The sequence below is a fragment of the Oryx dammah genome, unplaced genomic scaffold (assembly GCF_014754425.2).
Source record: "Oryx dammah isolate SB20612 unplaced genomic scaffold, SCBI_Odam_1.1 HiC_scaffold_11, whole genome shotgun sequence".
Classification (NCBI taxonomy): Eukaryota; Metazoa; Chordata; class Mammalia; order Artiodactyla; family Bovidae; genus Oryx; species Oryx dammah.
This window is the reverse complement of record NW_024070195.1, coordinates 19,829,958-19,844,960: the sequence shown is the minus strand read 5'-3', so window position 1 is coordinate 19,844,960 and position 15,003 is coordinate 19,829,958. Positions and strand designations below refer to the sequence as shown.

Below are 15,003 nucleotides of genomic sequence, written 5' to 3'. Positions count from 1 at the left end.
ATATACTAACAACACAAATTTTACAATAATAACAATAAGAACTGACATCAAACTGTCCCCAGAAAAATGAGATATCATAAAACTGAATACTCTAGCTTTATAGCCAGATGGATGCACTGAGCAAATGCATCATATTCCAGCTTCTAAAATATATCAAGTCAATGACAGAGAATAGGAACTAACCAGGAAATGCAGATCTAAGAGTGTACCCCAAAATTATGTAAAGAAAAAACAGGAAGAAGCAGGACATTAAAAAAAAAATGAAAACCTTTAAGACCAACAAAGAGACAGTCACCCTACATATTTTATTCGGGAAAAAGTCCTTCCCCACATTTTTGTTGAAGGCTTATTTATTTAAAGATATTTTCCTGTCACAAATGACTCTTAAAAGGTAAATAAGTGATTTCTCCTAATTTAGGAATTTTGTCCCACTGTGGCTACAGTGACAGATATCCAACTTTTCTGTGTACTGCAATTTTCACAATTTTTCTTTCTTAGAAGGAGGTTGGGGGGGGTTGGGTGGGTAGGGGTACACTTTAAGAAAAGTTTTACAAAATTACAAATAAAGTGAGAGGACCTTTGTGGGAAGCTGAAGGCTTAAGCTTTATCAGCTTCATTAGTAGAGAGACCCTGTACAGCAACAAGTTCTTGAAAGAATTGTCTTTGCGGGGAAGTTTTATTTGGTCTGGTTTGTAAAGGTGAGGTTTTTTTTGTTTTTTGTTTTTTAAGACAGTAGCAAATCCAGTGAAGCAGATAATGGTGTGGCCAAAGGCTGTGTCTTACCATACAGGTATCCAGATCTTCCAAACGCTCTATCTCCGTGAGCTCCTCCACCGTGATGATGGAGCGTTTAACCGGCTTCTCCTCAGCAAGCTCCATCTCCAAGGAATCTTGCAGAAGAAGGGTCTTGCCACGTCTGCTGAAATGGTCAGCCTAGAGAGTCAAGACAACCAACTGAATTCCAGCAGATACCTTCCATAAGAGGGCACTGTGAAGAATAATGTCTACACCTGGTTAATGGCAACTCGATAAATTCATGCTGGAGTTAAGTTACCTCTTTTATCCTCTTTCTCTGGAAGGTGGAGTATTTTAAACAAGAAATGACAAAGCTCCTTCCAAACATCTTTTGAGACTTTACTTGAAAGGTAATTTATATATATTTGCCATGTTCACGTAGATATGCACCAAATAGGCACATATTTTTGTTTTCCAAAAGATATACTATGAACATTTGCAGGAGACTGGTTTGATTTTTTTCAACTTTCAATCTTCAATACAATCATAAAATTATATCCATCAGGAGGCCGTCCAGCCTTCTGTACAGAGAAGCTACCTTTATTTATACAATGTTACTAGCATACAGAAGATTCAGTTCTAGTCAATTTGCTCTTATGATAAGCATAAAGTAAATTAAAAAGTGAAGCATAATATTGTTGCCATCAACATTACTGGTGGAAATGTAAGAAAAATTTAAGCCAGAAAAATAACTTACACTGGGAAAATGAGACCACTTAGTATAAAAGAAAATAGGAGGTATTCTTTTCATTTTTATTTCATATTTCCTTGGAAAGAATTTCTATGTTTAGTGCTCAAAAGTACATAATGAGGAGAAATAAAATGATTCCAACCTCCCTTATTGTAAAAGGACCAAAAGGAAAGAAACTGCTAACAAACTTTTAATAAGCTTTGTTTTCATGTAATAATTATTATATTTTATGTGATATTAATTACCAATGCTATGCTTTAGATAAACCTAAAAAAGTGGTAAGAGATGAAACAAACTGGGCTAAAATTAATCAGCTCTAGTGCTGAGCTGATTCATCACCAGGAACTCTGCAAAGATCAGAATCAGTTGACAATTCCATGGAACCTTTGGGAACATTGCTAAACTTAAGTTGGAGAAAACAGTGTTATTGGACTGTCTTTGAAAGTAGTGTTTCATTTTGAAGATACTATTTCTTTCACTTAGCAGTTAAGCTCTTGTCTTACTATCCAAATTAACAGTAAGAAATTCAAAACAAAAGTGCATTCACACAATTCTTTTCTGCTTATGAAAAGAAAATGTCAATACTCTGAGTTACCAACTTCTTCAAAGGACAAAAGCAAAACAGTGAAAAAAATGCAAACTTTCAGTGTAGTTCCCATGTACAGCCACACTGATACAACATCTAGTATTTGCGTCTTCAAGTAGGCATTTTGAGGCCATCCCTAGAGCTATGGTTATCAACAAACTATTTCTATAAAGGATGCTTTATTGATTTTGGTTTTGCTTATTAGAAAAAGTTTGAATTGTGATCTCTTGACAAGGTTATAGCTCTTTATCATGCCATGAACTACAGACTAGAGCTTCTTAAAATCTCTGGGTGACGGATCAGTTTTAAACTTCCAATTTGTCATAAGCCAATATATCGATAAAAATTGATAATAAAAAACATTGGATAATAAAAAATTTTAAATAACATGTGTTTGGATAGTATTGCCACGTCAAATTGCTCTAGAAGTTTCTTCACACTTCCTCTTAGTTTCTGAACTTACCTTGTTATGGACTAGTAACCCTTCATTAGCGGGCCAGCTCCAGTCCATAGGCAATACTTTGAATAGCTAGAGATGTCTATCGTATCTTTTAGATTTTAGAGAAGACTCGTAGATTCTTCTCAAATGAATTTTTCAAAATACTCCTTTTGCCTGCCTCCTCCTCAGAAGCTGTTGCTGCTCCAGTGTTCTCCACCATCACTCAACAATTCATCACCATAAAACTGAGTATCTTCAGGCTACACAATTAACTTGAAATTTTTCTCTGGAGAAAACACTGTCATAACTTATTTGGGAGATTTCTACTGCATCATAACGCCAGTATTTTTGAGACACAAAACATAGCCAGTTATAAAACCTTCATCTGTGCCTCAGAGTTTGAGAAACAGGAAGTTTCTGATACATTTTTCATATGCACTGATACCAGAAATACTTCTACTGATTTTCTACCTTGATGTGGAACCAGTCTGTAGATGAAGAAAATTTTATTTTTTCACCTTGGTTATATCCAAAGGCCTAGTTAGACACTCAATGGCTATCATTCACTACAATATGTCCATTTAATTCTTTCACTCTTTGGACAATTCATTTCTGCCATGTTAAGAATATTCTGTTATCAAATAATCATATCAGAGAACAACAAGCACAGATAAATACAGGTGAGCCCTGAACAACACGGGTTTGACACATGCAGACCCACTTATGTGAGAATTTTTTTCAATAAGAAATACTGTAATACTATACAATCCGGGTTGGTGGAATCCTCAGATGTGGAGAGTCAACTATAAGTTATACATGGATTTTTGACTACAGGGAGGGTCTCTGCCCCTAGCTCTCAGTGTTGTTCAAGGGTCAACTATAATCTTTAAAACGAAGCTCTCAGTTTTAGACTTTAGTCCCAGCATCATCTCCCATCAAATTTTTGACCTGTGTTTATTATACATGAACAACAATTCTGGATATTATCACTTCTGCTTTGCCCTGCCATTTTCCCTCTGGAGAAATTCTAACATTCTCTAGAACAGCTGGAAACAATGAAGAAGAAGGAAAACTAGGATTTTAACCCATAAAGCTACAAAGGAATAAAATGTAGAAAATCAACCACATTCCCACGCTGGAGGCTGCCCTGTATCACCATAGAATGCACCAGGCTGTCCTGTACAAATGACCACAGCACTCACCAATTTGTGATGGCAGTGTGAAAGTGCATCCAGAATTTCATCCACGATTCGATCAGACAGGAAGGAGGCCACTGTCAACTTCACCTCACTATGTGAAAACCAAAAGCACAGAGTGGCATTTTAATTTGTGCAAGAGGGGAAAAGTCACCACCCTTGATGCTATGTTGATAAGGTCAAATGTGATTCTGTTTCTATCTTTGAAAATAGCATACAAGAATGTGTGAACAGGGCTAAGGATTTCCAAAAATAAGCCTTAAACACTGCCATAAACACACAGGTAATAGACTTTCTTTATCAGTGTCAACCTGCCTCTGCAGTTTCAAAATTCGAGATTTAATGGTAGGAATGAAAAACATCTGGATAAAGACAAACTTAACGGAAACCATATGTACCATGTAGTGAGAACAATTCATCCATTGACAAAATGAAAACAAACTTGGGCTGGAGTAAATTAAGAAAATCTAGTCTGGTTGTGAAGCTTTGGTTATTTCTTTCATATGTATATCCCTCACCTTTTAAACAACTTTTTAACCAATCAAATGGTACCTTATTGAAATGCTTCTGCTTTGACTTGCCACTGTACTTTGAATAGTTAGAAATTCATTGTTCCCTTGCCTTTTATGAACAGAAGTTATCAAAATGTTTAGTTTTAGTGCCTCTTGCCTAACCTTAAAAGGATGCCCAGACAGGAAGTAGCAGCTTGTAGTTTCTACTAATAAATAACTCTGCCACTGAGGTTTCCATCCAAGGGCTAGCACTTTAGTTATTTGGTATTCCCAAGAATTCAACTTCCACGTGTGTCTTCAGTCTAAATAACCCTACCTGGGCACACATGCACCAATGTGCATAAATGCATAAATACATTGAAAGTAAATGTGCTGGAGAGCTGCATACCCACGTTTCAACACTGTCACATAATTTCACTCTACTTTTGAAGTCAGTAATACTAAAAATTTTTCATCAAGGAAAAGAGTTATCAAAATAAGATGACCACACACTCCAGTGTTCTTGCCTGGAGAATCCCAGGGACAGGGGAGCCTGGTGGGCTGCCGTCGATGGGGTCGCACAGAGTCAGACACGACTGAAGCGACTTAGCAGCAGCAGCAGGTGAACACAGGAGAAGGCAATGGCTACCCACTCCAGTACTCTTGCCTGGGGAATCCCATGGATGGAGGAGCCTGGTAGGCTGCAGTCCATGGGGTCACTAAGAGTCGGACACGGCTGAGCGACTTCCCTTTCACTTTCCTGCATTGGAGAAGGAAATGGCAACCCACTCCAGTGTTCTTGCCTGGAGAATCCCAGGGACAGGGGAGCCTGGTGGGCTGCCGTTGATGAGGTCGCACAGAGTCGGACACGACTGAAGCGACTTAGCAGCAGTAGCAGCAGCAATCTTAAAACTGAAGTTGAAAGTATATTCGTGTAACAGGGGAAAACCTTCCTAACTGAAAGGCGATAATTTTCATTGCATGTCTCTTCAGAAACATCTCTGATGGCAGAGCAGGGGGGAAGCACCAACTTTTTGATGCCAAAAGTAAAAACAGTCCTGGGCTAAAGATAAAAGAATGTTTCTTTCATTCTTGTCTCTGAACCAAGGTCTCCCTAGCTATTTGGTTTATCTAATACCCTATTATTCTCCAGAGGTGTCCACTGATAAGATTCACCCAGGTCGCTTATTAAAAATACAGATAACTCAGTCCCACCCCAAACCTCCACAAGGCCTGGGAATTCAAAGTTAACAAGCACTTCCTCTGATGCTTTTAGGCATATTTGGGAATTTTGTTTCCTCCCAAGTCTATAGAGTCAGTAGTTTCTCTCTCTTTCCTACCCTCTGCCTCTCAGACATCGGGAGGGATATTTCAAATTATAACATCAAAAAACAATTCTTAAAATGAAAACAATAGATACATGTATATGTATAACTGAATCACTTTGCTGTACACCTCAACTAACACAACTATTGTGTCTGACTCTTTGTGATCCCATGGACTAGTCCATGGAGTTCTCCAAGCCAGAATGCTGGAGTGGGCAGCCATTCCCTTCTCCAGGACATCTTCCCAACCCAGGGATCGAACCCAGGTCTCTCACATTGCAGGCAGATTCTCTACCAGCTGAGCCACAAAGGAAGCCCAAGAATACTGGAGTGGGTAGCCTATCCCTTCTCCAGAGGATATTCCCAACCCAGAAATTGAACCAGGGTCTCCTGCATTGCAGGTGGATTCTTTGCCAACTGAGCTATCAGGAAGCCCCCAATCAAATATACTCCAATATAAAAGAAACAATTTTAATTTGATTTTAATTGGAGGATAACTGGTTCACGATGTTGTTTAAGCTGTACAGCAATGTGAATCAGCCATAATCATCCACATACCTCCTCCCTCTTGACCCTCCCTCCCACCACCCACTAAAATAAATTTTTTAAAAAAAAGCAATTATGTTTTAATGCTTCAGGACCGTTCTATTGTTTTGCTGCTGGGTGCTCTACTTCTTTCTTGACTGAATTTCCAGTTTGTAAAATGTTTAAAAGGAAATGATGCAACTTAGTCTGCATGTGCATTTTCTCCTATCACTACTCAGCATGAAGCAGTATAAAAAGCCAAGCAAGGACTTGGTGGACATACAACTGATTCACTGAAGTGAGGAGCTCTGAACTGCTATTCAACTTTTAGAATTTGCCCATTTTTCAAGGGAAATGAGCATATTTGACAGAATCTGGGAGTCCAGGAAATGCTGAATATGATCTATTGGTAGTTCAAACCACTATTATGAAAAAATGGTGGTCAACAGCTTTTTATTCTCAACATTTAAAGAGCTCCAATAAAAACTCTGAAACTAGAGGTTACAGAAATATATAAGCATACTTGGGCTAGAGTTCATAAAATCACTAATCAATAGAGTCTATAAACCCTCTGAAAGCCTTAATTTCTCAAGTCATTCCAATTGTCTTACAATTCAGTTGAATAGAAATTAGGGTCTTTGTTTAAAAGACACACACACACATACCCCACAACTGTATCTTAGCCCTGAGACTGTCTAGTTACTGCAGAATTCCAAAACCCTCAAAAGTCTATAGTCTAGCTTTAAGGTGAGCAGCCTTCATCATCTACTTTGTGATGATTTTTTTTTTTTTTTGCATATTTTGTTTTTATCTGTCATTTTTCTTGCCAGCTGTCATCGAGCTACATTACATAACACCACCACTCTCAATTCTCCACGTAGAAGCTGTTATTTTTGCTATATCTAATTATTCATATCAAGATTTGGACGTGATTAAAATGGGAAACTTTAAATGCTTTCGAATGTATTCACATTCTGATTTTTCAACTAGAAAATATAATGAGAATTACCTGAGCTGTATAATGTAATACTGGTGGTCATCTCACAGTTCTTATGTAAAAATCCAGGAAAGTTTGCTGGCGATCACAACTTCTAAATGTTTATACCTTGGCATGTTTTTCAAATGTTATCAACCAGGAATCTATGTAAACACTCCAGAGCACCATTAGCACATGCATAGTATCACAGACCCACCAAAAGAAAACATAGTGATGTCATAGTGGGGCTCTTTGCTTATTTATGGGCTATGCATGATTTATAATATTATGGTGGCAGAAAGCAAACTGATCTCTGTCTTCAAAAGTTAGATTTATCAAGGTGAAAGATAAGCTTCAGAAGCAGGAAAAAAAATAAAAGGCTTACAAACATGCACCCCTCTCTTAAAAAAATAAAACTCTTAAAAAAGGGTAGGTAACTTTATATTCCTCAGTAAGGCAGGCATAGCTGTAGTCACCTAATTTTGGAAATGTATAAAACCTCACATTTATGCATGGCTATCTCTATATACAGTCACTGCCTCTTAGACACGCCTACATACATTCTGTATGAATAAAGCCAACAATGACACCCTTCACAGCTGCCTCAATGGCATTCACAGACACTGCAGCGCCTCGGTTTATGAACATTATAAACGTACCTAATTTTGTTAAGGATATCAATTCCAGACTGCTCCAACAGGACATTTTTAACAAAGGTACGTGGGATGGAAATCTTTTCAGTGCTGGCATGAATCAAGTCTTGTCGAATGTGGGCTTTTCTCATCACATTGGGGCAAAGATTCTCGGCAGCATCAACCATGGACTCAAGCAACGCCTGCAATGCAGCATAAAACAGAGAGAGAGAGAGATGAGGACACAGACCCGGAGGCACCCGCCGTAAAACTGAAAGGTGGCTATATATGACACCGAGCTCTCGGAGGGCAGGGACATAACAGAGTCTCAGGGTTAGACTGGGGATTCAGAGCTGTCCCAGGGTGACTTGTGACTGCTGGGTGATCACTGATCTCAGGCAATCACTTTAAATCAGACACTTGGCAGATCCGCCCAGGCTTCGTGCTGGCATCTGAAATGTGATAGTGTGCTAGCTTTACTTAACACAGAGGCATTCACAATTAAGATTTAGAAAGACACAAACACACTAATTCAGCCCACACCAGACTGTCCTCCTGGGTATTAGCAAACAAAGTTACAGATGTCCCTGGAAAATATATCAAGTTTGAACTCCTCTGCAATTTCACAAATCACAGAAACCTCAAATCAGGGTGAATCATTTAATAGCTCTATCAAAAGAGCAGTAGTAGTAAACCACTCTAAATACTGCTAGTTTTCCTCTTTTAAAAAAAAAGCTTCAGTGTTAGGTAAAATTATAATTGCTGTAAGATCAAAAAATGAATAATAATAAACAAAAATATTCATGAACACTTTATAAACATTAGTAATTATTACACTTAAAAACCTACTTAAATACCACTTCAGAGTTTTTAAAATGTTTCTGCACATTTTATCCTTCTAACACCTGTGAAGATGCATAGAGAAGCTATTCATGTGATCACCATTTTATAGCTGAAGAATGTGAGCTAAGGGAAATAAAACAATTTGCTTGAGATGGATAAAATGCCTGGTGAGTACGGAAAGGGCACACGAGTTAGCATCAGTCCTAAATTTGAATCCTAGCTGAGGGACACTGGACCAAGTTACTGATTTCTCAGTTTTACTCTACTCAACTATAAAATGGCAAAGAAAAAAGTTCGCGTCTCATAGGATTTTTGAGGATTAAATGATATTACATATGTAAAGGAATCAATATCATGTCTAGCATACAATAGAAGTTCAGTGTATCACAGATACTGCTATTAATCTGCATGATGAGATCTTGATTTTGAAAGTTAAGCTTGATCCCATTACTATTCCAGTATGAATGGGACTAATGGAGCATCATTATGGAAAGCCGAGTCTCTCTGCTCATATATTCACATGCAGAGCACAATCCCAACAGTAACATCTCTCATGACACCATACGATGAGCAGGAGAACAGCAGGATGTTTATAGAGATATCGTGAAAAGCAGGAGAGGAGAAGTGGGAGGCAGCCACTTGAGAAATTTCCAAAAGCCACTTGTATGCTGACAGTACTCTGTCCCTGTTAGAACTCTGACTAATCAGTGACTTAGTACATTATTCCAAGACAGCTACAAGTGATGCCAAATGAGTCAGTTTAAGACAAATCATTTTCATCATTGGCATTAAAATTAATACATTCTGTTCCAGATGGAATCCCACACTCCTGATAAGAACAATCATTGGTATCAATACACTGTTTGCCTTCTATCATGGTCATTAACACAACCATGACTCTGAAAGGTCCCCCTGCATGATGATGCTATTCAGTTGGAATGAACACCAGAGAAGAAGCCTGGCTTCCAATGCAGATCTTGACATGAAATTTCTATGGAATCTTGAGGGAGTAGCATTAAGTGAATAATCTTTGTTGATCTCTGCTTTCTCACCTACAAAATTATTTCCAAGGTCTCTTTCTTCCCCTGCAAATCAACCGTCACATAACTTTGACCCTACAGAGAGGAATTTCATCTTGTCCTGGGCGTCCAGTTCGACAGATATTTTACAGTTAGTTCCCTACCACCACCTCTAGTCCCACCTTGGCCAACAATATAATGCAGCACTTTATGCTCTCCAAAGTAATTTCAACCATGATTTCCTTTGATCCACATAATAATCCTGTGTTGGGGGGGCCAGATTTTAGCAAACTCATTTATAGACAAAAAAATCAGGGTTCGGAGGAGACTTGCTCAAGGAACAAGTGATGTGGGGACTCAAGCCTTTTGTGTCCTACTCCAGCCACCCTTTCCCAATACCCTGCCCACTACCCACAGGAATGTCCCTTCCTCTCTGTTACCTACAATTGTCATCCCCTGCTCCCTTGAGTCAACGGTACCTAAAGGCAGGCATGGTGGACTTTCTGGTGACAAGCTAGTAGAAAGGGGAGAAAGAGGGACTTCCCTAGTAGCTCAGTGATTAAGTATCTGCCTTGCACTGCAGGAGACCTGGGTTCAATCCCTGGTCAGGGAGCTAAGATACCACATGCCACAGAGCGACTAAGCCCAGGTGCCACAACTAGAGAGCCACGAGCTGCAGCTACTAAAGTCCACGTGCTCTGGAGCCCACAGGCTGCAACAAGTGAGCCCGAGTGCCGCAGCTAGAGAGTCTATGCATCTCAATGCAAGATCCTGCCTGACTCAAAGATCTCGTGTGCTGCAATTAAGACTCAACACAGCCAAATAAATAAATAGAAAGCTTTAAAAAGAGGCGAGAGGGGAGGATCACAGGACAAATTTGTAATGCAGCCACTGACCACTTCTTTGTGTCCAACCCCCAGCTTAGGTGCTTAAACAGCACCTCCTTTCAAGTCCTGTGGCCCTCTGCACACCAAACTATATTCTTCAATATCCATGGCTTTATCTTTTCTTTCCTCGTGGAAATCTAATGCAGGCTTATGTTAAATTTTCTCACTTTCTCCACATTTCTTAATTTTTCTTACATATTCTCTATTTTGTTAGTCAATGTGTACTCCCTTCAGACAACTTCAATGAGCAGACCCTGTATTTGAAATGCAACCGTAAGATTTTATTTTGCCGGTATCGTCCCAAGATGAGGGTCTATATTTCTTAACTGTGAAAACAATTAATGGTACTTAGAAACCCTCTAGAATGTCTGTAAAATAAACTGGGTTAATATCCTTCACATGGCAGTTACACTCAGATATTCTTGCAGTGAGCAAAGGACCAGCTGTCATTCCTTACAAGCAAATACAACTTCCACGCTAAAGTGCTCTAGAATCTCTTTCTTTTGCATTGGAAAAATATAAACTGTAGGAAAAGAAGAAAACTCAGAGAACTCTCCCGGCAAACTGAGTTAGTACTTGCCAAAGTGCAACCTACACCCCTCAGGCCTCATTTCCTCAGTAAACCTGATATTTACCAGGGAAGTATTTCACAGTTGAAACCCTGGGGGAAATGAAGAATTTTCAAGGCCAAAACAAGCATTCTAAAAGTTAAATCCAGAAGGGAAAAATAAGTTTCCTTATGTTAAAACATTCAGATCCTATTTATTCACCTAAGATTACTCTGGGAATAAATGTTAGGATCAAAAACAAGGGGTGGGGGGGCAGGAGGAGAGCTGTCATTTAAAAATACCTAAAAGAGACCAGTTCAGAGAAAATATCACCTCTTTTCAAAGAAGGACTTTCTCCCCACTTCCTGCCTTTTTTCTCCTCTAGGAAGTTTGCTAAGAAAGCTGGCTCTTCCGGTCCTTTCTTTGGCTTTTCTGAACTAATATTCTTTTCTGAAAGATGGCTCAAAGAGCTATTTGAAATTATTCTCATTCAGAATTCAAAATGTGTACCACTGGCCACGATCCAGGGCTTCCCTGCTGGCTCAGAAGGTAAAGAATCTGCTGCAGTGTGGGAGACCCGGGTTGGATCCCTGGGTTGAGAAGATCCCCTGGAGAAGGGAACGGCAAGACACAGGATGAGCAAATATTAAGGATAAAATCTCCCTAATTATGTTGACACCAAAACAGTCTTGCACAAGGAAGCTCAGTGCCAACGAGCTTGGAACAAACAGCTAGTAGCAAACCCAGGTCACAAACCTGCTAGTCCCATTTTTTTTTAAATTCACTACAGTAAAAACATACTTTTACAAAATAATCCATTTACTTTAGCTTTTGCTAGTATAACATTTTACTCAGTTTCAGAAACAGGAAGGATTTTTTAACCAAGTAAAATATTGTACTACTAGTGAAATAAGAATATAGTTAAGAAACTGAATTTTGATTGTAGTAAAAATGCATTTTCCCTACATAGTTTTTTTTTTTTTTTCCTACATAGTTTTAAGAAAATCAAGGTGCTAGAAAACTTTATCAATAGACAAATGGGGATTATTTATTTGTAAAATGATGTTCACTTGTCAGGTAAACTGAAAGGGAAAAAAAAGAAATCACTGCCTACAATCTGTTGAAAGTATCAAACATTGAATGTGAACTCAGTGAAAAGGAAATTAATGAGTAACATTTAATTAAGATGCTGTGATGAGGATTTGCTTCCATTCATGCCAGAAGTCCCTGGAGGGAAGGGATATTGCAACTCAAAACGACGGAAAGTAAAGAAAACAAGGGAGTGGAGAATAGAAAAAGCAGGGCATTTGGGAGCCTGGGACCTCAGGGATAGTTGAGAATGAGGAAAGAAGGCAATGCCACACACAAATAAGGAAGCTGGGATGAGCGGGAACACTGGAGACAGTGACAAGGGGTCAGAAAGGTCAGCCTCGAGAAATGCGCGGCATGTCTATTTACAGAAAAATATTTTGAGTCTTAAAAATGTTATTATTTCAGGCTTTTAAAAATTCAAATGCCTTTTCGTTTAGACCTCTGCCTTCTACTCCCTCCCAAGAATGACTGGCAAGTCAATTCCAACCATTCAGTGCACTGGGAAGGAAATGGGCCCAGGTTTCAAGGGATAACTCGTGGCTTAGACGAATTGAAACTAGTGCCCCTTAGAAGCTATTTGATGGGAAACTTTCAGCTGCTGTGATTCATGCCGATTTAAACGCCAGCCCATTCTTAGCATATAAGGAGTTCTTACCAGTACTTTAAAGGAAAAAATTAGGCAACAGATACAAATATGTAATTTACAAAACAAGAAATATAAATGGATAATAAAATTATTTTCTGTATTACTGGTTATTAAAGAAATCCAAAAGACAAAATGATATTTTTTACCCCATTACAAATATTAAAAGGTTAACACACTTAGTAGTGGTGACATGTGACAAAACAAGCAGTTGGGAACGCTAGTGGAGAACAGTTTGTGAATATACACAAATGTATAAAACATGTGTACCATTTGACCTAGGCATGGATCAACTATACGAATCGATTCTAATAGGATTAAGCAGAAATTAGAAAATAAATTATGTTGGCTGTGAGATAATAGAAAACATATATTAGACTCTAACCTCAGTTCTTATGAGCTCCTGAAACTAGTAATTTCCTAAGTGATAAGAATACTAGGGGATAAGAACTATAACACTAGTGATAAGAACACTAACAATATTTTGTTCTAATATTTGCACTCTGATCCTGGCTCCTGACACCACTGGAATTCCCTGGGTGATGGGATGTCTTTTGTTCTATCGGGGTAACTCTGGTTAGCTCCTGGATGAGGACTGGTTACTGGAAAGGCCAAGTTATGATTAGAAGCTTGGAATTTTCAGTCCCACCCTCCCTTCTGAGTAGGGCTAAAAATAGAGTTAATGACAGACCATACCTGCATGATGAAACTTCCCTAAGAGTATGGGTTCAGAGCTTCTGTGGTGGTGAACACATGCAGGTGCTGCGAGAGTGGTGCACCCCCAAGACAGACAGCACGAAAGCCCCAAGTCCCTTCCTACATACCTAACCCTGAGCACTTCTTCCATCTGGCTGTTCACCTATATCTTCTATCATATCCTATAATAAACTGGTAAACATAAATAGGTGTTTCCCTGAGTTCTGGGAGCCACTCTAGCAAGTTAATGGACCTGGAGGTGAGGTTACAAGGACCTCGGATTTATCGCCGATTGGTCAGGCGTTCAGTGACAACCTGGACTCCCAGTTGGCATCTGAAGTGGGGCGGGGGCAGTCTTGAGGGTCTGAGCCCTTAACCAGTGGGATCTCTAGGTAGAGAGTGTCTGAATGGAGTTAAACAGTAGGACACCCGGCTGGGTTGGGGAAAACACCCACACATCTGGTGACCAGAGGTGTCAAATGTGAGGGATTCTGCATGAAGGGAAAGACACAGAGGAGGTTTGCCACTTTCCCAGGGCACTGATACATCTCTGCAATGAGACACCATGCAGCCACTAAAATGATGAGTACTCACCGATCTGGAAGTGTCTTCCTGATATTGTACCAAATATTAATAAACTATGTATAGTATGATCACATATATGTAAAACTGTGTATAGACAGAATGTTTGGAAAGTCACCAAAATATTAAGAATAATGCTATCTCTGGGATTTCAAGTGATTTTTATTCTTTAAATGTTTCACAATGAGTAGTTCATTTTTTACAGTCAGAAGTAACTAAGCAACAGAGATGACTTTATTTTAAATGTGTAAGAAAGTATCCTTTTAACATATCTGATCCTTCATGGAGGATAAAACGAGTGCTATTAGGTAACAACTGACCTGCTAGAACTCTGTACCATCCAACCAGTTGTTTTTCTACCCCTTTGTGTTTGCTCAGAATGTATTCACAATAACCACCATCAAAGAAAAATAACACTCAAGAGTCTCTCCGCATTATGCGCACAAAAAGACAGGGACTTAAATGCCTAAGTAATCCACAACATTCTCGCCTGTGCTAATTTAATTTATAAATGGAGTAATTAGCATGTTACAAAGTTATGTTTAAGTTGCATATCAAATCCGGACCAGATAGACACAGAAATTTAGACAAGGTCTTTTTATGGCATCCTTGAACAGGCAGGTTGGAAATGATGAAACTTTTTGAAAATGAAATGTTGCTGCTCTAGCTGTTTCTTGAAGTTCCCTTAAGAAAAAACTGGCCTTACATTACTCTCTCCACTTACATTGCAGCGGCTGTTTTTTCAGTCTCTGAGCCTCTAGACAAGTCTCTGCTACTTCCGGTGCCTTGTTATTCATTCTAAATCCCTTTCCTAATCTTTCAAGCAGCTCTTTGCAAAGACTATTATCTAGTTACCTAGTGGTAACCTTTCCATACAAGCAGCAATTTGGTGCTATAAGCAGAGCCCCTGTCATCTCTCCCAGTCTCTAGATCAAACGTAACAACAGAAGATATTTTTTCATGAATCAGACTTCTCTTTCTAAGCAGAAATCAATCATTCTTCTATCAGTGGCAACCTGTCATATGTGAAATACAGT

At 38.9% G+C, this 15,003-nt stretch overlaps 1 protein-coding gene across 5 annotated transcripts in view; it reads right to left on the bottom strand.

The window, feature by feature from the left end:
• Positions 1–15,003, bottom strand: part of CARMIL1 (capping protein regulator and myosin 1 linker 1) — a 307,355-nt gene that overhangs the window by 45,671 nt on the left and 246,681 nt on the right. For all 5 annotated transcript variants that reach the window (XM_040249951.1, XM_040249952.1, XM_040249953.1 and 2 more), the window contains 3 exons: positions 7,684–7,859; positions 3,714–3,801; positions 784–933 (listed from right to left, as the gene is read on the bottom strand). In XM_040249951.1, coding sequence (XP_040105885.1) covers positions 784–933; positions 3,714–3,801; positions 7,684–7,859 — 414 coding nt within the window. The remainder of the gene's footprint in view (positions 1–783; positions 934–3,713; positions 3,802–7,683; positions 7,860–15,003) is intronic.